Below are 25,934 nucleotides of genomic sequence, written 5' to 3'. Positions count from 1 at the left end.
CCATCTAAAAGAGAATATTTGAAAATGCATTACAGTACTGTATTCATGTTTTTATTTAAAAAAAAAATGTCCATGTGTTGACTAAATCAGCTTTTTTACTTGGACATTAAGCCCATCAACCATAGGCAATAGAGTGACGAGTCCCAGGTATTAGTTGTACACATCAAGTACTTGCTGGTAGTTTTAGTTTTTATTTAACCAGCTTAGACCTAACCCTTTTCACCCAAAAAACTAACTTTTTTACCATTCTTAAAGGGACATGAAACCCAAAAATGATCTTCATTATTTAGATACAGCATACAATTTTAAACAACTTTCCAATTTACTTCTATTATCTAATTTGCTTTGCTCTTTTGGTATCCATTGTTGAAAATAATATGTAGGTAGGCTCATTAGCTGAGAGATAGCTGCTGTTTGGTGGCTGCACATATATGGTTTACTGACATGTTCAGCTGGTTCCCAGTAGGGCATTGGTGCATCTTTTAATAAGGGATACCAAGAGAATGAAGCAAAATTGATAATATAAGTACATTTGAAAGCTATTTAAAATTGTATGCTCTATCTGAATGATAAAATAAAAATGTTGGAGTTTATGTCCCTTTAACTCCTCCACATTTATATGCATGAGAGAAACATTTTGAGTGCTATGTACCTTTAAGACTCTCCTGCTGCTGACAGATTCCAGATTCTCTGTTGTTTGTTTATGGTCCAAGTACTGAGCGGCATCAGACTAATAACTGGCCAGAGCATATTATATTTGAGGTGGGATGTCCTGCAAATTCGAAATCACTAACAAATTAGAGGGTCGGTAGCCGTACAGTTATGATTGCAGGCGCAAAAGCACAACGCCTCCAAACTAGAAATACCACTTCCTGCAACGGGCACCCTTATGCTCTCTTTATATTTAGTAGACGTCTACATACAAAATTTGGACCAATGCAAAAAGATTTCCAATTTTTTTTGTATTTTTTTGCATTTGTTGGAAATTACAAAATGATAGGTCCCTTTAACGAATAAATAAACAAATGCAGGCAGCACAAAAATGTAGTTGATGCGTTCATGAGGTTGGAAAGGATTTTCTGCATGATCGAAAAGCTTCAAATTTACAGTTTTATTCTATTCAATAGCAATCCAGCAATATCCTTACTAGTTGATTGATTCCTATGTCATCCAATAAAGCATGTACGCTTCACTTTTGTTCTGGTCAATCCTGACTCAATTAAAAATATTTTTTTTTTAAATTAGTTTCATCTGATGTTTAAGAGGATCATTCAGAATTTATTGTTTTATTGGCTATTTTCTATGGGAATAGAGGAGAAGCTTAAAATTAAAGGAATAGTTTAGTCAAAATTAAACTTTCATAATTCAGATAGAGCATGCAATTTTGAGCAACTTTCTAATTTACTCCTATTATCAAGTTTCTTTAGTCTTTTGGTATCTTTATTTAAAAAAAAACAAAAAACAGTTTTGTAAGCATAGGAGCCTGCCCATTTTTGGTTCAGAACCTGTGTAGCACTTTCTGATTGGTGTCTAAATGTAGCCACCAATCAACAAGCGCTACCCAGGTGATGAATCAAAAATGGGCTTACATTCAAATAAAGATACCAAGGGAACAAAGAAAAACTGATAATATAAGTAGGGTTACCATATTGCCGCATTAAAAAGGGACACATATGAAAAATACATATGTCAGGGTTGTTTTCAGGGCTGCTTAAAGAAATGACATGTATTTTTCATATTTGTTCCTTTTTAAAGCGGTAATATGCCATATGTCAGGGCTATTTTCAGGGCTGTTTAAAGAAATTACATATGTATTTTTCATATGTGTCCCTTTTTAAAGCGGCAATATGGTGACCCTAAATATAAGTAAATTGCTTAAAATTGCCTGCTCTATCTGAATCATGAAAGTTTAATTTTGACTAGTCTATCCCTTTAAAGTTAAAGTAGTATCTAATGCTACTGCTACAAACCACAAAAGTGAAGCTTACATACTTATTGTCTGAGACCAGAATCAATCATCTGACAAGGGCACTGCTAAATTGTGATTAAATAGTATAAGTTTAAACCTTTAAACCATTTCTCATCTAAATTTTATCTTTTTACAACAAAGAACAAATCAACCAAGTTTTTATCCCGCATGCATTTAGTTATTGTGATTTTCATTAAAGGGACGTTTCTGCTTTTCAAATGACTGCAACAAAAAAATGGAAACATTTGTTGTTGTTTTTGTTACATTTGCCAAAAATAAATGCTCATGTTTTATACTAGCTTCTACTTTACCTAAATTTAATCTGCTGTCCAGCTGCTCCTCTACTACACTGAAGATGTCCTCTATAAGAAATAAGGGGTTAAAGAATTTCCATTAACAAATTACTAGTTTTGTCCAACTGCAAATACATTGAATAATCCCATGAACTAATTTTAGATGAAACAGAAGATTTTTTTTCCCATGACAATCAATTCAAAGTATTTTTTTTTGTCTGAGCATGTCTTACATTAACCTCTTTAGTGCCAGTGATTGTGCAACATCACATTACAGTATAAATTAAAAAGGTCTAATTCCTTTTTAGTGAATGTATCTTGAAACTAGTTGTAATTTTTAACTTTTTCTCCACTGAAGTTGCTGGGTAGATTGAAGTGAGATTTACCACGTGTCTACTAAAATTGTTCAAATGGTGGCTTTTCCAAAATCAAGATGGCGGCCGCTCTCTATTTATGTAAATTTGTATTTACTGCACTGGTCAACAATGTTCCAATGCAATAGCCACTTGCTGCTCTACCTGCTGTCTCTGCTCATTATAAATTCCCTCCCTCTTGGCCACTTTTATCACTGTTTGCAGCTATATTTTTTATGTCTTTTTTTTATGCTCAACTTGTGTTTATTTAAATGATTTAATATAAATGCTTGATATTTATTTTCATATTATTTTTATAACTGTTTCAATGCTTTAATAAATAACACAAATGTAATGTTCATTTTGTGTCAGTGCATATTACAGTATGTTTCTGTGAGACTGCATTTAAAGGGACAGAAAAATCAACAAATTTTGTTATTAGTTCACCCAATGTTTTCAGCTAGGGTTGCCAGCTGCTCTCCACAAAAAAAGGGAACCCTGTCAATGACTAGGCGCAATGGTAGAAGAAGAAGATGGGAATGGGGTCACACATTGCCCTCCAAAAACTCTACCTCAGACCCCACTCTTGAATTTACAATGTATATTATTCACAACTATGCATTCATTTTACCCCTTGGCTGCCAGTAACATACAAAAAAAATCAATCATGTTACCTCTTTCGCATCCAGCAACTGAGTTGACCCTCTTGACTGCCCTTTATTTCTTTCTGTTCCATATTTGTAACGTGTTTAGAAATATAAGGCCTTTTAGATTTAGCTCACATTCTTGGACTTAAAAAAAAACAAAGGGCGCGATCACATATACGGCGCAGGTTTCGGCGCAAGAGTGGGAACCCGCGCCGCCTGTAATTGCACCTTGCACATCGGGGTATTACATATACTGCGCCGTTAGATGCTAAACTGGCGTAAGTAGGACAAACTGGCGATCTTCTGAAATGTGCGCAAATACACATTTTAGTCGTCGCAAGTAACTTACGCCAGTATTTTATCCACGGAAAGTGTCAATAAAGAGTAGTTTTATGCAAATTAGGCTAACACTCGTAAAAATGAACCGCGATTTCATATAAAAATGTGACACGTAATTATGCTATTCAAAATTCATATATAAACCCATATATAAAGAGATGAAGGTACTACAATTATGATTTCCCATTGTTCTCTCCTCCAAGTATTGTTGATTGCTTTGAGAAGAAATCTAAAGTAAATAAGCAAGTATATGTCCACAATGTGATAAAGTACCTACAAGCTCAATCCATTTGATTATGTTGTGGCTTCAAACTATTTCAAATACACAAATAAACATTAAAACAAATATCATAGTATACTGTCCCTTTAACCTTGAGATGCTGCTTAAATGTATGTGTTTAAGGCATCCAGGGAGTTACGTTGCTTTTTTAGTCAGTGCAAGGGTTGCTGCACCTGCAATATGTGGCGAGATGAGAATGGAGTAGATTTTCTGAATTCTGCGCACGTAAGTTCTTACGCTGTATATTGTATACCAAATTGCGCATCTGTTCTATGTTTGTCTATGGGTAAAAAAAATATGTCCGAAGGGTGAAATATACGCGAGTAACTTGTATGATACGCCGTATATATAATACCAAAATTGCGTAAAATCTGGCGTTGCCGGCTTTTGCGGGTGACGCTGCATATGTAATGGAAGCCATGGTGTCCAGAAATTTTGTGACGATTTTACTTGACAACTTGTTAAAATACTAGACTGTCTGGTTGAATACTGGACACCTGGCAACTGAATTTCAGCTAGCTCCCAGTAGTGCATTATACATTGCCACTTCCACAATGGATACCAAGAGAATAAAGCACATCATTAATAGAAGTATATAAGGGAAATTATTTAACATTACATGCTCTATCTGAATCATGAAATAAAATAAATGAGTTTCATCTCCCTTTAAGGCACTAGGAATGTATGCAGAGAACAAATGTGCTGTACGAAGGGACATTGCTATGCACAGCTCACACACTCACACACTTCAGTGGTAACAAGACCAGACAGGTGGATTATTCTCCTAGGAATAAGGGAAGGAATCAGAGCAAGGAATAAGCTAGAAATAGTAAGAGCAAAGAACAAAGGGGTCACAGCAAATCTCATGCATAGATAAGACCTGCAGAGCATTCGCTTACTTTAAATATTATTTCATTTTTAAGTTGTACAATAAAAAACAAAAAGCAACAAATACTAGTGAGTGTGACCCTCCCCTGTGCAGAAGGGGAAATAGTACAACTATAATTATAAATACAACTAAAAACACACAAGCGTATATAAAATATAAAAAAATACATAATTAAAAAAGGGAGACGTTGTCAGTATATCTGTAATTTCAGGAATTGTCTCATTATGTTTCAATGATTTATTAGTATTTCCGTTACAAATGTGAAAAGAAACAAATAGAAAAAAAAAAAGAATAAACAGTACATTATTATCATACAATTATTCCTCTTATTGAACATATTAGTAATGAACTAGGTTCATCAGTATTCTTCAAAAAGTCCATACAATAGGGCAGAAGACAGTCTCGTAACTATTATAACAATAAGCGTAAATAATGCCTCAACCAAAATCAAAGATTAAAACAAAAAGAAAAAAAGAAAAGAAAAACCCACTCAAACCACATGTACATAAATGTATATAAGATGGTTTTTATGTATACTCCAGATATTTATATTATATGAACCGCATACTTAGTCTCACATGCTAATCCTGTGTTTTGCATCTATATGGTAAGCTCGAATCCCATATGTCTCTATTTCGTGTGTTCCCATCAGATATCCCTTAGTTCCCATATGGTTGATGTACCTTAGTTAATTTGTAAGTATTATGTATTGGATGCATTATTCATAATCCAATAAAACCACACTTTCTCGAATGACTCTCTTGTGTTCATGATCCACAATGCGGATTTGTACATTCTAAATGTATTATTGATTTTATTCCTTACTTCCATCCATGAAGGCACCCCCACCTTCCAATGGTAAGCTATGGCTGTTCCAGTGGTTGTACATACAATTCTGATAAATGTGTTGATATCTTGTTATATTTTGTGTTGTGTATATGTAGTAATGTCTGTGACATATTTAACTTTATCTCCTCCTCTAGTACAGTGCTAAGTAAGACCAACAAGGAATGCCAGATTTGTTTAACCCCTTCACAATCCCACCACATGTGCTTAAAGGTGCTCACCTCCGCACATCCTCTATAGCATAGGTTTGATTTAGTTTGCAACATGTAGGAAGTTATAACTGGTGTAAGATACCAGCGATATGCTGTTTTGATAGAGTTTTCGCGTAGATCTGTGCTAATCAAGCCTCTACTGACGATCCTAGTATGTTCTCCCATGTATGTTTTTCATAGGTAATGTTAATGTCGTCTTCCCACTTAAGAATCAAAGATGTCTTAGGGGTATTACTATCTGTTTGTATAGCTATGTATAGAATGGATATTGTATGTTTAGGTCTGGAAACCGAGGAGTACATTTTTTCTAATGCTGTGAGAGGTTGGATTTTGGCATCACCTAAATATTTCCGTAAGGATGACGATAATTGTAGGTATTGGAACCACTCAAGCCTGACTGGTGAGAGTTTGTCCTGAATCTGATTATAAGTCATAAGTTTGTTGTGAAGTAAAACATCCATTATTCTGTACAGCACCTTGTTAGCACATTTGTCTATATCAAAATGAAGGTCTTTTAGTAAAAGTATTCTAAGTTGAATGATCAATGACTGAGGGAGTAGTACTGCAGTATGTTCTGATATCCATTTCTTGACTTGTCTGGTGTAATCATGTATTGGAGATCTATATGTAGATGTAGTGCCTGTTTGATTTCCTCACAATATATCATCTTTGTGTGTTAGACCCTCAATCCCCGCTTCTAGCTTAGGCCAGATAATATCTCCCTGTCTTCTTCTCGTCAGCATTGTTTGAGAGATCCTTGCTGCTTTATAATAGTGTAGCAAATTTGGGATGCCCAACCCTCCCAAGGTTTTGTGATGTGTCAAAGTTATTGATGGAATTCTCGCTTTTTTGGTACCGCTAACATAAGCAATTAGCTCCTTTTGTAGTGTGGACAATTCTGAAGTTGGGATTTTTATGGGAAGAGTTTGAAATAAAAAGAGTAATCAAAGGAAAATGTTAATTTAACTGCAGAGAGGTGGCCATACCAGGAGAAGGTGTATTTTTTCCATTTCTGGAGGTCTTGCCTGATGAACTTAAATAATGGTATGTAATTATATTTATATAGTTGGTGGAACCGATCTGTCAGCTGTTTCCCTAAATACTTTAGAGAGTGTTTTGCCCATTTAAATTCAAATTTAATCTCTATAGTTTTCTTATTATGAGGGGGTAAAGCTATTAGTAGTGCTTCACATTTCTCAAGATTAATTTTATACCCTGAAATCTGTGAGAATTTATCAAGAAAGTTGTATAAATTAGGGAGAGACATCAAGGGCTTTGTGATTGTAACTAGGATATCATCTGCAAACAGGGTTAGTTTATAGTCTTGGTTAGATATTTTTGCGTCGGTTATATCTGGTGCCAATCGTACTCTAACCGCCAAAGGCTCTATACAAATTGTGAATATTTGGGGGGAGAGAGGACATCCCTGTCTTGTTCCATTCAATATTGGGAATGGTTTGGTCCTGTATCCTGCTGCTACTACGTGTGCTGTAGGAGGCAGAGTAGATCACCTGGATTGCTCTAATAAAAGGGCCATCAAAGCCCATATAATATAGAACCGTCATCATATATCTCCAATCTATCCTATTGAACGCCTTCTCCGCATCCAACAACAGAAGTAGAGAAGGTGTCCCTTCCTTACCCAGATGATCTATGATATTTAACATCCTTCTTATATTATCTGGGCCCTCTCTCTCCGTTACAAATCCAACCTGGTCTGGGTGAACAAGGGATGGCAATATGGTTTTAAGGCAGTTGGACAATATTTTAGTGAAGAACTTTAGGTCTTGGTCTATGAGCGAGATAGGGCGGTAGCTAGCACATAATTAAAGGTTTTTCCCAGTTTTAGGGATGACCACTATTTTGGCTCCAATTAATTCCGACAGTATCTCACAACCCTCCAAAGGATGGTTACAAAATTTTGTGAGTTGAGTCAGTAGTGTCGTACGGAACAATTTATAATAATCACCAGGAAATCCATCAGGTCCCGCCGCCTTACCCACTTTTAATTATTTCATAACTTGTGTAACCTCTGTAGGAGATATAGGGGCATTTAGGATTTCCCTGTCTTTCTCTGATATAGCTGGAAGATGGGCATCTAATAGAAATCTGTGTGTATCCTCTACAGTGGCCTGTGAATGTGTAGTTTTATGACCGTCATAAAGTTGTTCATAGTATCTTGCGAACTCATCCACTATCCCCTGCGGAGACAATGTTACATTACCATCCGCCTCTTGAAGGAGAGGTATAGCCATGGCTTTATTTCTCTCCTGTAGTTTGTGTGCTAAATATCTATCTGGCTTGTTGGCAAATATGAAATATTGTACTTTCAATTTATGTAGTACTCTAGTCACACTTTTAGTTAGCAACTCAGATAATATTGTTCTCTTTAGTTGTAAAGTCCACAGGTTCCCGTTGTTATGTGTGATTCTATGGGGGGTTTTCTAGACTAGCTATCTCCTGATGGAGGTTAGATATCTGCTGCTTAAGTTGTTCAGTATGTGCTGCTTTTCCTTGTATTAGCAAACCACTTAAATATGCTATATGGGCAGCCCATGTATACAGTGGATTGGAGGTTGTGTCTACGTTTATGTCCCAGTATTCTTTAAGATGTTTTAGGATGTGTTCCTGAGCTGAGGGTTGTTTAAAGTATTGTGTGTCGTAAGTCCACGATTTTTCTCTTTTGCTATCTTGATCCCCATCCAACAATAGAGATATTATGGAATGATCTGACCACACACAGGTGTGAATCTCGGGAGTCGGATGACAGTAAAATCGAGTGAAAAATGTGGCTGGCGTAAAAGTAATCAATCCTTGTGTAAGTTTTATGTGCAGCCGAATAGTACGTGGTATCGGCTGTATTACCGTATAAGGCCTGCCAGGTGTCTATAAGAGTGTGAGATGCAAGGTGTTCCCGTATATTTTTAATATCACGATTATGTTGTTGTTTTTTGTGGGACAACACTTCTCGGTTGGATGTGGTAATTGGAGACATATTGATATTAAAATCCCCAGCCATAATAATCCTATTTTGGGACCACTGTGTTAGGAGATATGATATATGGGTAAAAAATTCTGCTTGTTTCTCATTGGGTGCATAAATATTACAGAGCACTATATATGTGCCATTAGTTTGTCCATTAACAATTAGATATCTCTCTTCATAATCTGCTATTGTAGATTCATGTGTAAAATTAGGGGCCGAGTGGATTAAGATGGAGACTCCTCTCTTTTTAGTAGTGGCTGTTGCATCAAAGTGTTGCTGGAAGTGTCTAGACCAGTATTTGGGTATTTGGTGTTTAAGAAAATGAGTCTCCTGTAAAAAAAAAAGTATATTAGCTTTAATATTAATGTATTTGTTCATCGTCACTCGCCTTTTGACATCTGTATTCAAAATCAATTTAATTATTGGAGCCATATTGCTAAGCTGTGTCCTGAGCTACATGTGAGCTAAGAAGTATCTCTATACTGTTATTAGACAGAATGTCTATCTGGTTAGAAACAGTTTCTATCCACTTCCTCCATATTATGTCTGTGGAGACTGTGTGGCATGTATCAGTGGTGTGTCGAGCAAGCCAAAGAGAGCTCCTGGTTGTGTGGGTATATTAAGAATCTGATAAAAGTAATAATAATAATTTAAAAAAAACAGTAATAACACCCTCATGAAAGGGTTGACTAGTTGAACAAATGACATCAACACTGATGTGAATATGCAAATGCTGTAATAAATAATCCTAAGTAGGGATGCACCGAAATTTCGGTCGCAGAAAGTTTCGGCCGAAAATAGCATTTTTTGTTATTTCGGTTTTCGGTTTTTTTGCCTTTTATTTTCGGCAAAATTATTGTGTAGCATATTTTAAATTTGATGCCAGCCTAGAGCTGCTGTTTGAGTTCATTACTTGACTTACTGTTTTGCAGTACTAGCGATGCACCAAAATTTGGGCCGCCGAAAATGTTCAATTCCAATTTCAGCCCAAAGAGGACCAAAATGGCTAAAAATGTACAGCCCTCCCCTGTTCTATTGAGTTACATGTCTATCCTTAGCATAAAGTGAGCAGCACAGCACTGGCATGGTACACAGAGCACACACATAAGTACCATTACATGATGATATTTTAAACCAGCAGAGAAGGAAACCAAAGTTCTGAATAGTGAATACAAATATCAAAGGAGGATAAGTAACATGTTTATAAACACATTGATATTATCAGACACAGCCCTAAGCACACAGTGAATATCTTTAAGCCTTATATACAGTGCTCATACATCAACCTCTTGTGCGTGGACATTCTATTCGCCTGAGGCAAATATGCGTGCACACTTTATAAGCATAAGCCCCAAGCTCGCACACAGTTGGTACAAGTTAGCACCCACCAGACAGTGTATACAAAAAAGCACAGTAACTTTCTATAACCACCTTGCACGTAAGGTTGTAGCTAAGTCCAGTGGTCCTGGTGATAGGCAGACTCAATTTGGGGCTCCAGACATATAATCTGACGGGTCAGTGTGAGACCCGAACCAGGAACTAGGTGGAGATACGATGAGAGACAATCAGGTGCAGCCACGCTCATCGCACGGATAACGACACCCAAAAATAAAACACATGTCAACCTTGTATTGTTGTCTGGCTATAACCACGCTCTCCGTTATAGAGCTCCAGTTTCACTGCAGATCACGCCCTACTGTACAAGTGAACATGTCCATTTGTTGGAGCTTTCCCGCCTACAAGCTCTCTCAGCTACACACACACACACTGTAGTTAATAAAGAAAAAAACTATTTCGGTTTCATTTCGGTTTTCGGCCAGGATCATCCTGAATTTTCGGTATCGGTTTCGGTCCAGAATATTCATTTCGGTGCATCCCTAATCCTAAGCAAAGCATCACCTGTAGACATATATTGTCCATAGTGGACCTTGATTCTACTTATGAGTTACCTAAACAACTAAAAATAACAACAACAGGAACAAGATAACTCTTAACTGTGACTCTTATAACATGACAACTCATTTAGAGTAATAACCTGAAAATGTCTTAAGACTCAAACTCTTTAGTGCAATATAGTGTATAGTCTCATAAAAGGATCAATAATTCTGGATAGACAGGCCCTCTAGGCATCCATGGGCCATCCGCCATCTGTTCTCTTCCTTTTAGTAAAGTTCCAAAGCTTAGCTCTTTGTTTCATTTGTTTTTGGGATGTTTTCTGTTCATTGCTTTCCATTTAGGAAGGGTACTTGATTTCAGCTTTGCCTGAGGTTCCAATGGTGTCATGGAAGTAGTAGAGTCAGGCATTTTTGGTGTCTCTAGTCCCAATTGTTGGCACAAGTCTGGGATATCTGCCGCTTCCTTAATAGTAATTGTCATGTTGTCCTCTAATATATAAAGAGCAAAGGGGAACCCCCACTTGTACTGGATCTGTTGTTTAATCAATAGTTGGGTAAGAGGGCGTAGAGAGTTCCGTCTTTGCAAGTTTCTAAGGGACAGGTCTTGGTAGATTTGTATAACTGAGCCGTGGAACTTGAAGGTAGGGTTATTTCTAGATGCTGAGAGTATCATTTCTTTTTCTTGAAAGACATTGCGTGGTGGAGCCTCTCCCCTAGGTCTAGGCTTCAGAGCCCTATCGGCCCTTTCCATAGTAAATTCTGCATCTCCATTGTTTTCTGTTATGCTTCTAAAAAGCTGCTGCAAATATGATGGTAAACCCTTACCGGTAACTGCTTCTGGGATCCCCTTTAGTATTAGATTGCTCCTTCTACTTCTGTTTTCTAAATCCTCTATTTTGTCTTGCATTTCCGTGAACAGTTGTTGATGTGAGGACAGCTATGTCCTCTGTGAGTGCTTCTATATGGTCTTCCAGTGTATCTATTCTTCCTCCAAGTTCAGCTATATCTGATCTGATTTCTTTCAGGCTGGGAGAGACCGCTGTATGCATAGAATCTATTTTATCCCAAAGTTTATCAAAACTGGTTGAAATATATTGCTTTGAGACTAGGGATTTCAGATCTGCTTTAGTCACAGGTGTCTGGTCTGTATCTGATATTGTGGTTTCTGGGTCTGAATCTATTTCTTCTTCAACTTCAATATCTGGTTGATCAACCTGTTTCATCATTTTAGAAGATAAAAAATATACATTCAGAGATGAGGTCTTACTTTGTTTATCTTTTGCAGATTTTCTGGAAGACATTGTGGAATACGTAAGGGCATCCAAAAGAAATGCCCTCTAGTGGAGAATCTCAATGGGGTGATCAGTAGATGACCCCGGGGGGAAATTACCCTCATTGAGAATAGGAGACCTCAATAGATCCTAACTGTTAGGGGAGAGGCTATCATGAAAATATCCTTGTCTTCCTCTATGAGTATGTCATCTGCATAGTGTGAGTGTTATCAATCTAGGTTCGCCATTTTATGTAATGAGTGGCACTCACTATATATTTGTACCCCTGAGACTCATGATTTGAATGATGTTTCATAGAAGCCTTATATGGATAGTGGCTTTGCAGGCTAATTTTTTCTGTTTCTAAAGAGGTGTTGGTGTCTATGATTCCTTAGCTTATTACTTGCACAGAATTTTACTGGGATTTAGGAGCTAGGCCGCCATCCTTAAGTTCCTCTTAGAACCGTTAGCCCGGACTTTAGTTATATCTCTTTGTAGCTCTGCTTCAGGGTCTCTTTATTAATGTTACTTCAGTAATTCCCTTTAGAGCACCTCACCTCTGCAAGGATTTCTTCTATTTTTCTCTGCCTGTATTTCCTAAGGAATTACTCCGTCTCTAGGCTCAGAGATGTCTATAACCGTTACTACTCCTGGGTGTGTACAACAGTGTTTAGTGGATGTCACTGTTCTGGTTCTGGGTTCAGGCAGATCGTCCCTAGCCTGATCCGTCTCAAGCAGCTCTGAAGTTGTCGCTGATCAGTAGCAGGCTATGCGGTGCACTTAATGTAGGCTGAGGTGTGGGGTATGTCAGGCGGCTGTTGACGCTTGTGTCCTCTGTGGTTTGGCAGGGTGTTCCTTAGCTGTCAGTGGTAATGGCCCCCAGCAAGTTGGAACTGCCTCATTCAAACAAAAAATGGGCTTAACTACTGCATTGGGGAGAGCCCAGAGCTAATGGTATACCTGCACCCCACTAATGTCTCCCAAACACATTAGGACTCTCTGCCCTTCTAATGAACTACCAGATTACTTCTGAATAAGGTGTTCATTAAAGGCAGGGAAGAATGAATGATTTTATCTGCCTGTTCACCAAAGGAAAATATAGTGGAGTTCCATTGTAGAAGGGCTGTATCTGTGTTAAAGTCCTTCTGTGATATAAAGGCACTGCGCTATAAGGGCTTCTGAAGCAGCGCTAAACGAGCGGCCATTTATTGAGGGGTATGGGGAATCATTTGCATAGCTCCCTTATATCCAAGAAACCCACAGTGTCTGTGTGTAAGAAAAGTTTGTGGCAGGAGTCAGCAAGGGAGACACCTGACTTACCTTCCTGTTGCTGTGTTGTTTAAAGGCTGCAGAATGGAGCATTGCGGCTGCAGCCAGTCCTGGGCTTTTCCATAAAAGAAGACCCTTCGGTACATTGGAGCTTGCTTTACCTCTGGAGCGGAGCTCCGACCCTCTGGAGTAGCAGCAAAGAGTTGCGCCCGCAGTGGAAGGCTAAGTCTGTATGACCGGCTGACTTCTATCGGAATTGTCTCTTTAAAGGGACATAAAACACTTTGAGACTGTAATATAAAATGCTTAATCATATATAGTAAATCAACTGGCTATATACTTTTATTATCTATTTTTCCCCCTTTTCTGTCATTTAAAGGGACATGAAACCAAGCAATTTTCTTTGATGATTCAGATAGAGCATACCATTTTAAACAACTTTCCAGTTTATTTCTATTATCACATTTTTTTCATTCTTTTGGTATCCTTTGTTGAAGGAGCAGCAATTTACTACTAGGAAATAGCAGAGCACTTTGGGTGAGCCAATGACTAGAGGCATATATACAGCCACCAATTCACCAGCTTGCTCCCAGTAGTGCATTGTTTCTCCTGAGCCTACCTAGATATGCTTTTCAACATAGGATACCAAGAATATGAAGCAAATTAGATACCAGAGGTAAACTGGAAAGTTGTTTAAAAAGTGCATGCTCTGTCTGAACTGTGAAAGTTTAATGTTGGATTATCTGTGCCTTTAAGTCTGGAAAATGTGTGTATTTTCCAGTCCTAAAAATTGAAAGAGCACATGTCCCTTATTTAAAGTTTGTTATCTTATCATTTTACTGAAAACAAACAATGGACATTTTGTTATTTATAAATGGTATATGTATGGGATGCTTTGCAAAATATATTATTACAAATATATATGTCTTTAAAATGTTATATTGTTAGCATAATGTAAATATATAAATGTAATACCTCAGACAATGCACATTATTATGCAAGCAGTTTCTTCTTTAAAGGGACATGAAACAGTGCTTGCTTCTGTTTAAAAAATTGTGTTTTGTCCGACACTCCCTGGAGAGGCCAGAAAGAAAACATTTGTTATCCAGATTTTCAAAATGTTGCAAAATCCTATTGCTGGTTTAGGTGATTTGCAGCATTTTGAAAATTTTAAAAACCTAGGTTACAGAATCAAACCTCCCAATATTTGTGGATTGGAATTAAGGACTCAGGAGGTTGAGGAGGGCCGTCACTGTTTTGTTGGTTGGGCCGTATCACAAGGGGCAGATTACAAGTGGATAGCGGGTGGGATAGTGGGTGTTTCTGAGCGGTCAGTGGGAGTGTTTGGAAAGTTTGTGGGTGTATCTGGGCAGTTTGTGGGTGTGTCTGGACAGTTTGTCGGTGTGCCAGAGAACTTTGTGGGTGTGTCTGGACAGTTTGTCGGTGTGCCAGAGCACTTTGTGGGTGTGTCTGGGTAGTTTGTGGGCGGATCTAAATTCTGCATATAGGGACATATGGCTGTCTCAGAGGGACAGCGGGACACAACTCAGAATCAGGAACTGTCCCTCTCAAATAGGGATAGATGGAAGGTCTGATGTTTGCTTCTTGGCCTCGCTAGTGTTGGACAAATGTTCTTTTATAGAAAGGAAAGAGGTTTATAATGTTCCTTTGGTGAGTACTGGTTTTATTTCATCCAAATTACTCAGCACCTTATGTTTCAAGCCGAAAGAGGATATCAGAAAAAGGACGGATATAGATTTGGAAAGTTGGAAACCCAGTGTGTGTGTGTGTGTGTGTGTGGGGGGGGGGGGAATAATCTGCATCAATCTGACCTTGCAAAAATATATTTGCAGTTTACTTCTTTCTCTTGCTATTCTTTGCAGAACGTCAGCTCCTTTCCATTAAAGCATACAGAGGTACACTCTAGAGAGTGCAGGTCTGTTTTCTGCTCAGTAATACTAAAACCATTTAGTCAAGCTGTTATTTTGGGTATCCCTGCTGTAAAAGATAATAATATTTGTTCTAGCTGGTTGATTAAATGTGTTTAAATTAATAATGATATATTCTCTTTCCTTTTAGGCCCTTGAAAAGGTTATATATGAATTCAACGTCCCCAAAAATAAAGTTTTCGAAGATTTAGAGAGTAAGTAAAATAGAATTTCTTATATAAATGTTTTCATTGCATACAAACTTGATACTGTATTCTTAACAAATGAGAATGAAACATAATAATCTAAAACTGTGATATCTGTCAGCAGATTTACTATTCCAATCAATGAGAATTTCCTTAAAATTAAAAAAAATGTTTACAAGCTTGAGTAAGTTTAGTCTTTGTTTACTAAGCCATTCCAATCCATTAGAAGAGCTGCCGTAAAAGGACCAGATTACGAGTGAGATGCAAATTAACGCTCCCGCTAAGAGCGTTAATTGAGCTTCAAGTAAGATTGTTGTGCTCGTCGGGTTGCGCTGAGTTAAAAGTAAACTGTTTTTGCTCTAGTGGTAATCCGACAAGCACAAAAGTCCAAACTTTTAATATCACGTGTGTTTTCAAGTTTTCCACCATAGAAACCAAAGAAGAAAAAACACTCAATTTGCGCGCAAACACGATTGCATATTCTCATTTGTGCTAACCTGACATGAAGATATACATTTTTCAAATTCCAGTGTTCTGCACATAAAAATATATGTTCTATGTATTAGTAAATAAATATTTCTACATATATCTGATGTTTTTTGGTGCAATATAATATATATATATATATATATATATATATATATATATATATATATATATATATATACAGTATATATAATTATATGTAGGTATAGATATATACAGATATAAATAGGAATATCTATTTAGAAATACAAATAACATATGTGCAGTTCATTCAAATGTGAATTTTTTTACAGTAAATACATAGTTAAAGCCTTCATTAAATATGAATATTGCATAAATATGCTTTTACATTTTTTCATCTACATAATGGCAAAGGGTTCCAATGCACTTCTATATATGTATATATTCTATATATGTATTTATGTGTTTATATGTGTATTTATGTCTGTAAAATACATATATACACATATACATACATATGTACAGTGGCGTAGCGTGGGTTGTCAGTGCCCAGGGCAAGGCAAGTATTGCGCCCCCCCCAACCCCATTTTAGATATGCTGCTTCTTCTTACATTTGGGACAAACCAAGCAAAGACCCAAGCCTGGTAGATCACATAAAGCAAGGGACACTGTCTCCTCTCCCACAAAATAATCCCTTAACCATCTTTACTGGATAACTAACAGTTATTGCTGATGATACCCATATCCCCAAAATATGTCCCTTGTCATAAGCAGCTGCTAATCAGTAGCGCCTTACAAACAAAGCCATGAAAATAATATATTGGCAATACAAGAGGCAGTGGGTGAAGCCTGCAAGCATTATGTGCTATCCCCCTGTCTGCAGCTCTCCAGAGCTGGGCAAATATATACAATATTAAATTTTAAGATTTATTCTCGTTTTACACATGGGGGAAAGCCCCCCTTAACCCTCATCTGGTGGTGACATGTCCTGATCTGTAAAACTTCATGGTACAAATACTGCAGACCACATGGTGCACCCACCCCCACAATTCAGCAACCCATATTGTATATGTGGTGCAATAGGTTTTTGGTAAGTTGTTAAAAACAGGAAAAGGGGACACACAGGTTGGCAGCTGTTACATAAGGTTGTCCCTGCTGGGCAGACTGTCTTTTGGGTGCCAATGACATATAAAAGTGGGGTATATATTCTACCTTAATAAATATAACAATTGTAAGTAATCAATATAAAAGGGGCATGGGACAGACAACTCAGCATTACATACATATATGGGGGGAGGGTGTATGGTATTTAGGGGGGTGCTGTTAAATTTATTTACTAACACAAATTATAGTTATTTTTTTTTACTTTAAATGCAGTAAGGGTGGGTTTAATGTAAATAAAAAAAGGCAATGAGCACCCAAACCCTAAAAATAGGTAAAAGTCCACACCTCAGGAGTCCAGCAAGAAATAGATTCAAGATGGTGAATTCATAGGACTTCTTTGATAGGAGACAAACACAGTGAAATGCCTGGTGAGCAGCACAATCCTGGTGCCAGACAGCACACAAATCCCTAAATCTACTTCTGCCCTAGGAAGATCATGGAGGGGAAAAATCAAATACAGGAAACAAGGTCTCATTTTTGTCAACTGTCACAAATATACTTTTTTTGTGCAAGGACAAGATGGCGTAAGTTGTAATCAGAATTCGGTCAAACATGAAAGTATGGTCTCTGATCACCCCACCATCCCACTAACTAGGTAACTGGGGTTAACAGAAAGGCAGAGCCCAGCCATGCTGCCACCAGTGCCACGGGTTTGAAAGAGATTTATTGCACTTTTTAAGGATTCCCCCCCCCCCCCACCTCTGCTTAGAGATCCTTAAAAAGTGCCCCAGGCAATGCATGGAATTCTGGCTCTGGGTCATTTGTTGGAAGGGAACTTACTTGTTGGGTAATAATAGAACCGTAATTAAGCTGCATTTTGCATGTTGCTAGTATCAGGCAAAAACAGGGCTATAAGTAAGTCTGGTCCTGACACCTTACCTTAGTCGCGGCATCACCATATTCTTGACGGGTCGCAGAACAGAGCTGGGGGCCTGTCAGAATTTTTAGCCTCCCTTCTTCCCTTTGCTAAGTTGAGGCTGAAAGCGCCCCTCAGAATTATGCGCCCGGGGCAACTGCCCCTGTTGCCCCCCCCCACGCTACGCCACTGTGTACACACACACATATATACAGTATATATATAATATATATACAGCTTTAGACATGTATATGTATGTTTCTCAATGTTAAAGCCCTTTGCCTGCCTTTTTTTGTAACACCTGAGATCTCATATATTTAAAGGGACAGTCAACACTTCCGTGAACATTATTTCATATTGAAAATTAAAACCCGACGATCCGCCTGCACTATACCCACTTCTGCCTTGCCGCCTTGCTTCTGTACTAATCAGAGTCACTAACTTCTCTAATACCGGGTAAATATGGCAGCCGAACTCCCCCCACCGTTACATAGCTGCCTTCTTCTTCAAATGATAAGCAAATCAGAATTCAATCCTTGGTCAGAAATTGCAAGCGCGTCGGGTTTTAATTTTCAATATGAAATAATGTTCACGGAAGTGTTGACTGTCCCTTTAAACCCTTATTACTTTTGTGTGCAATATTTTTTTTAATAATTTTTATTAGACAGTGTTATTATGAATGTAACTGTACTTTGTAATGCATTTTTTATGTGTTTTGTTGAACTTTTATGTTTGCAAAACAGTTAACCAGAGCTCTGAAGTTACATTGAAGATTCTAGCATAAATCGCGATTGCTCTCACGCGATCATGTTTACTTTCAACTCATAATACGAGCAGTAAACCCGATAAACACAAACCCTCGCAATATACCCCTTATCGCTTGGGCACAAACATTTGCACTCCAATTGCAATCTAGCCCAGAATTGGCAAAATTGCCTGCAATACATAGGACATTTGACAGGAACATCTGGAAAAAACTGGTAACACTTTAGAAAGGGGATTGTATATAAAGATGATCATGTGATTGTTATATTATCTAGTCAACCATTTTACAGTGACAAGAGATTTATTGGTAATATGTCCCTTTAATGTGCCATAAAACATGTTGAGATCTGTGCACATCCTAAAAGGAGTACATAGGTAAAAATAGTATGCATAAAAAAATTTTTAAAATTATTTTAATATAATTTTCAAAAATAAAGCAATTTTTTTTTACATAGCCATACTGTCTGGAGTAGTCTGCTCCACCCCCCACATTATCAGTGTTTAGCATCACAGCTGCTTATTTGCTTCTAGGCATGTTCCAGCAGATAATGAGTGTTCACTTCTGCATTCTACCAAATGAAAGGTAGATATAGATGCAGCCATAGAAGGAATTGTGTGGGGGGAATTAGAGCTTTACAATTCAGAAACTTAAAAGAAAGGGTTAATGGCAGGACACTGCAGTATAAATTTGCAAGTAAAGTAATTAAAGTACATTTTATTATATTTTGTCTCTCAACTTGTTTTATGTCCCTTTAATTCAACAATTGTATGTCTCAGCAGCACAGATGTTAGCTTCTCAAGAACATAGATTGTTATTCATTTTTGTAATAGTCTGATGTTTGCTTTCCTCTCTCTAGAGTTTGGGCCTGCCATCAACCGCTCAGTTGTTGAAAGACTCAATGAGGATATTTATCCCCGCCTACAAAATGCTTACCAGACAGCAAAACGTAGGTATACAGAAATGCAGAAATGTATAATGGCAGATAAGAACCAGAAGCAGTGGGGGTTCTACAACTGTGAAAAACCATCCTAAATCTTTGAGGTTGCGCCCCAATCATGCAGGGAGGAGGGCAACATAGACAATACCTGCCACATTTTCTTCTTGGTTGACAAAACACCTAACAATCAACTGCCCCCAGATTGCCCATGGAAAACACCACCCCCCACTCATAGAACACGCTACCCCAGCCCATGGAACACGCCACCCCAGCCCATAGAGCACACCATCCCCGCTCATGGAACACCCCATCCCTGCTCATGGAACATGCCATCCCCGCCCATACTGACCCTGCCTACAGGGTCGGCTCCAGAACGAATTAAATGGGGGGCATTTTATTTTCACAAGGGGGCACGTATTTACAGTCAAAATAAGAGCAGACCTACATATTCTGCAGGGAAGTGTAGCTTCTGGCTGGCTTATCCCCCACTATTAACATTTGGAGAATATGTGCTAAATCACTAGCTAAAAGAATGAAGTCTAAATCCTATGCCGTGCACTAAAACAGAGCCATTAAACTTGAGACCCCCAGTGCAATAGCTCCTTAAAAACAATTAAAAAAACCCTTAAACTCATTCTCAAATCTAAATCATGACCCCTAAACAGCCATGCACCCCAAACCCCCCAATGCAACGAACCCCTTTGTTTGCAATAGCAGCGAGGATACTAGATTTTCAGGTTCTAGTAATTTTGTAGATTAGATTTAGCTATACCTGTTTCGCAATAACTAACGGATATCAGGCAGCTTAATACAACCTATGTACCGTGAACCTATAAGAATATGATTGTATCATATAAATATAAGTCTATAAATGGCTACTGGCTTCTATTGACGCCTCAAAAGTGCACTCTGATCTTAGGCCCGGCCTAAGATCCATGCACTTTTGAGGCATCGATAGAAGCCGGTAGCCATTTATAGACTTATATTTATATGATACAATCATATTCTTATCATGGTCTATTGTTTAAGAAAATGAGTAACTCACAATAGTTAGGTAAAATTAATAGGGTTAAAGACAAGTCCAAAAAGCCTCTAATTAGCTTCCAATTCCAAATAAGAGGTTAAGACACGGAGCTCCTTGCAGATGCATGATGCGACCTCACAGTTCGGCAGCTAACTCTGCCCCCAGCATGCAGCATTAAATAACAATTCATTATTTTATTTATTATTTTCAAAGCGTATGATCATATCAATATTTTTTGAGGGGGCACAGCATTCCATTTGGGTGGGCATTGCCCCCAATGCCCCCCCAATGCCCCCCCTTGGAGCCCTTCCTGTCTAGGAACATCCATGACTGCTCACATGCTAACATTCCCCCCCCTCCCACTTATATAGTTGCTGAAAACACCACTCATCAGCTGGCCTATCTAAACTGCACACTTTCCCTCTTTAAGTTTTAATTTATATTCAAAATATATATGTGCATAAACCAGGTATACTTAAATGTCTGATTTCTACCAGGTATGCTTAAATCTGCTTAAATACTTTTGTATGTATCAAGGAATTTTTCAAATTACTTGATTCATCTATCACAAACAATTTATTATAGTAAATTAATAAATTCTACTTACACTATTAAAGGCCTATAATAATGAAACAAATATATGCTCTAATTAATTAGAGAATGTCATTTTAAAACTAGAGACCCCACAACCCTTTTTGGGGTTAAACACATATTTAAGGCACTGTTCTGGAGCCACAGCGCTCTAATCACCCATTCAGCAGCTGTAGTCATACAGCTGGGTTGTGCAACAACAGCTGGTGGTGGGGTTAGCTGTACAAATTCTTAGCTCAGAGGTGTATTGCCTGGTATTTCATAGCTGAATTGTCCTTGAGGGTCCATACTACAGGAAGATTCTCTCCTGCTGCACCTCTGGGTGATAACCACCCCATAATGCAACAGAGCTATGTCTGTCCCTTGTCAAACACTTCTCTTTTCTTTTTTTTTTCTTTTTCTTTTCTTTTTTGTGTGTGGGTATTCTCAGAAATGTACTTATCATTCCGGCTAACTTTATTTAACAACCAATAAATATACAATGTTGCCCCATATTCTGTATCTCTTCTGAATTATTTGCTCAGTCATTTTGATAAATTTATGACTGAGGAGCATAACAATTTGGTTTCAAAATTCCTGTACTTTAAAGGGACATTGTACTAAAAACTTTTCTTTTCAAGTATGAAAGATCTATATTTCAACATGTTAATAATAATAAAATAGTGAGATAAAAGCTTTACATTGAAACTAATACAACCGTTTTAGTTGCATACTTCCTGCTTATGCTCATTGGCTGTTAAGTTTACTTCCTACTAATGCTGATTGGCTAACAGGTACTTTGTGAAGATATTCATTGGCTTATAGGTCATTCTTGTTAATTCTCAAATTTAAATATTCATTTTAGAACAAATGTTTAGTGCAGTATTACGTTAACTATAACTTTTTTTCTGAAGGCTCTTTAACCTATTACTTACTACAAGTTTTGAATTTCTCAACATAATTTTTTACACTTTTTTAAAACCATTGCATGATATTCTCAGTTGTAAATATGGGCCGATTTATCATCAGTCTGTCCGACATGATTCGCTCAGCATATCATGTCCGACAGAAATTGATGAATGGCGACAGCATACGCTATCTGCATTTATCCTTGCACAAGCAGTTCAATAATCCCGCCCCCTGCAGATTTACGGCCAATCGTCCGCTAGCAAGGGGTGTCAATCAGCCCGATCCAATACGATCAGGCGGATTGCTGTCCATAGCCTCAGAGCAGGTGGACCAGTTATGGAGCAGCGGTTGCGCGGAAGCCATTTGGAGCTTGATAATTCGGCCCCTATGAATTGAAACTATCGTAATCGCTCATAAGTAACTTTTATACCTTTCAATACAATTCTAAGTTCTCTCAATAATCCTCTACAACAGGGCTGGAAAGAGCTGCTCAGATTGTCGTGGATATGAATATAACTTTAATGAGGTTGCAACAGAGACACAGCAGCATTATGACAGCCCTCGTCAACCGTAAAGAAAAGGTGCAGAGCATTTTATCTGATCCACGCTGTGAAAACTGTAATGAGGCTGCAAGCATCCTACAAAGAGTGCAGTTGACACAAAACTATAGCCAGGTATGTAAAAAGGGAGTGTATAACTTGGGATTTATATCATGTTTGCCAAAGATCAATTTTTAACCAAAATGTTCAATTTTTGGCAGAAATGACATGCTGGTTTATCCATCTCCGTTCAGTACGCCAAGTCTCTTAAAGGGCTACTAAGAGCTACTAAAGTCAAAATTAAAGTTTTATGGTTCAGATAAAGCATGCAATTTAAAAATACTTTCCAATATATTTAAATTATCAAAACATGCACAGTCTATTTATATGCATTTTTTATGGGACTCCAACTCCTACTTAGCATGTGCAAAAGTGCACAGTATATCAGTAAATACATTTTGTGATTGGCTGGTTGCTGTCACATGATACTGGGTTGAGGGAAAATTGGATTAACTTTGACATTTGCCAGAAAATATTCTACTACTTATTTCAAATTAAAATTAAGTGCTATTGCATTGTTTTTTTATTATGTATTTGTCAATTACTATATTTAGTGGTCCTTTAAATAACTTAGAACTATATTGGTTAACAACTTAAAAATACATTAAATATTTAAAGAGATAGGAAGGTCAAAAATGAAATGTGCATGAAGGCATTTCCATTTGGAATGTAAACATGTTTGCAATATACTTCCATTGGCGAAAATGCTTCTAGTAAAAGGTATTACTGTTTTTCCAAGGCATACGTACATATCCTGTGAGGACCCGTGCATCATTATTTAAACACCACACCTTCTCAGAGGGTCAGCAGTAGCTTGTATGACACAAATTACGTCTTCAAAAGCAATACACACCACAGTCACATCTCTGAGCAGGCATGGTGGTAGATTTATCAAAGGGCAGATGGACATGATTCGCTGTAGCGAATCATGTCCGCCCTACATCGCTAAATGCTGGTGCAATGCCGCCCCCTGCATATTTGCAGCCAATCGGCCGCTAGCAGGGGGTGTCAATTATCCTGATCAGATCGGGATTATTGCAGGTCTTATGAACGCTGCTTGTTAACTTAGGTTTCCGGCGAGACGAAAACCTTTGGTGTAGAAAGCAGCATCCGCTGCTTGATAAATCTATCCTATGGTGTTTAAATACCGGTGCACAGATCCTCACGGGATATTTGTGTATGCCTCAGAAAAACAGGAATAACTTTTACTGGAAGCATTTTGCTAATGGAAGTATATTACAAAAATGCTTCTATTTCAAATTGAAATGCACCTATGCACATTATATTTTTTACTTTTCTATCCCTTTAATAATGGCACAGACTATTAGACACATATATATAATGATTCCTGGGTTCATCTTTCATATAAGTAGATAGTAGAAACTAGACATGCAAAGACAAAAATAATAATAATAAATAATAATAATAATAATAATAATAATAATAATAATTTCAGGCAAATTGGTTGTCACAGAAAAAAAATATTTCCAAGATTAGTTCATAGGTTTGTTCAGTTCAGTTGAATCTTGACAACATTGTTTGTTCATTAATGGAAATTCATGAATCCCGTATTTACTATGGATAACATGATCAATACTGCAGAGATGCCAGCAGCTTAAACTTAAGTTAAGGAAGTAGGTAGTGCTACTGTTACAAGCCAGCAGCAGCACAAAAAAGCTATATATTTTTTTTCTAAATGTAAGCTTACATACTCATTGGCTGACACAGGAATAAATCAGCTTACAAGGGCTTTGCAGGATCCCCACTAGTGTTTTAACCGCATAAACAAATCATCTAAATTTGTGCACATTCTTTTGTTTATTTGTTAAAGGGGCCACTCAATTTGCATTTTCAAACAAATACAAAGAATAAAGCAGGGCAGCTGTACACTGTGCATTACTTTTAAAAGAATGGTAATGCCACACCCTCATTGTGATACGTGGATTGGAAGAAATAATTATGTTGAATGTTTGTTCTGCAGCATTTCTAAAAAGATTTACAGAGTCCTGCCCATTCCTTTTTAAAACCTGTCCTTTCAAAAGTATAAAACATGTTGTAGTTTATTGATGCAAAACAGACATATAAGATGTGTATGTGAAATAGATGAACATGTTAGTAGAAGATTTGACAGTTATTTACTTTGGTTATTCTACCTTCTGTATTTTAATTTGTTTAGGTACCATCTTTAGATTCCTTTGTGAAAAAATTGTCTAATGTGAGAAAAATCAACTTGACAGGACTTTTTCAACAAGTAAGTGATTAACTTTATTCCTTCCTGAAACTTCCTTTACATTTCTGCCTAGTTTTGTGTGAAAAAAACTGTTGTGTTTCCAAGATTATCGAACTATGTGGTGTTAATTTGAATAGTAAGCTCCTTGCAGCCAACAATTTGAAAATTGGGGGGTCACTGCCACCAGAAAGTGATGTACACAGCATGCAAAATAAACATTTCTGATCATTATTTCTATCATTTTGCATTTTATACTCAGTGTAATTGGCTCTCAGACTTTTTGAGACTGTGGCACACCTGGTAATGCAAATGTATGCCACTGCACACCTGTGTACCTATGCTGGACTCTTTTGTAATTAACCATAAATTTATAGTATTTTCCAGTTTATGGTACACTATATTGACTATATTTAAATCTGAGAAACTCAAGACTCTCACAATTGTGCGTGATCGCTCCCATTGTAAATTTTATAGGGTGTGACTCAAACCCTGGGTCAGTGACTGTCTGTGTGTGCTGCTTAGTTCACTGTGATCCTTCCACCGGAGGTTAGTTGTTCATGGTGGGTGCACTAACTGTGTGTGTGCTTTATGATTGTTATAAAAAGTCATAGATCCTTCTAGCTGGCCGCACAGTTTTGAGGCGCAAATCGTGAAACGTCAATCGCAGAAACTCTAATTTGTATCCCATCTCCTAAAGCTGACCTGCTAGAGGGGAGCAGATGACATATCACCAGTAGGGATGGGCGAATGTGTAAATTTTGGAATTTCGAATGTAGAACGAATGTTATTACCGAAATTCGAATTCTAAATCCGAATGTCGATAAGAACGAATATTCTTAAAAATTTGAAAATCGAATGTTATTTACAGTTTTCGAATTTGAATGTTTATAATTATATCGAATGTCCACATTCGAAATTTCGAATTTAACATTCTATTTAACAAATACTATTCAGAAGTTCAATAGTTCATGTGGCAGGGCGGGAATCTAGTAAATTGATACATAATAGATACAAATATATCATTTTGAATGTTTCCATATAGAATATTG

The 25,934-nt window shown here is 37.4% G+C and overlaps 1 protein-coding gene across 1 annotated transcript in view; it reads left to right on the top strand.

The window, feature by feature from the left end:
• PROM2 (prominin 2) overlaps positions 1-25,934 on the top strand; it is a 229,217-nt gene that overhangs the window by 114,173 nt on the left and 89,110 nt on the right. Inside the window, exons 5-8 of the mRNA XM_053719461.1 lie at positions 15,329-15,392; positions 19,473-19,562; positions 22,531-22,730; positions 24,832-24,906. Of these exons, the coding sequence (XP_053575436.1) occupies positions 15,329-15,392; positions 19,473-19,562; positions 22,531-22,730; positions 24,832-24,906 (429 nt within the window). The remainder of the gene's footprint in view (positions 1-15,328; positions 15,393-19,472; positions 19,563-22,530; positions 22,731-24,831; positions 24,907-25,934) is intronic.

The sequence above is a fragment of the Bombina bombina genome, chromosome 6, assembly GCF_027579735.1.
Source record: "Bombina bombina isolate aBomBom1 chromosome 6, aBomBom1.pri, whole genome shotgun sequence".
Lineage (NCBI taxonomy): Eukaryota > Metazoa > Chordata > Amphibia > Anura > Bombinatoridae > Bombina > Bombina bombina.
The sequence above is the reverse complement of the archived record's forward strand: the minus strand, read 5'-3'. Positions and strand labels throughout refer to the sequence as shown.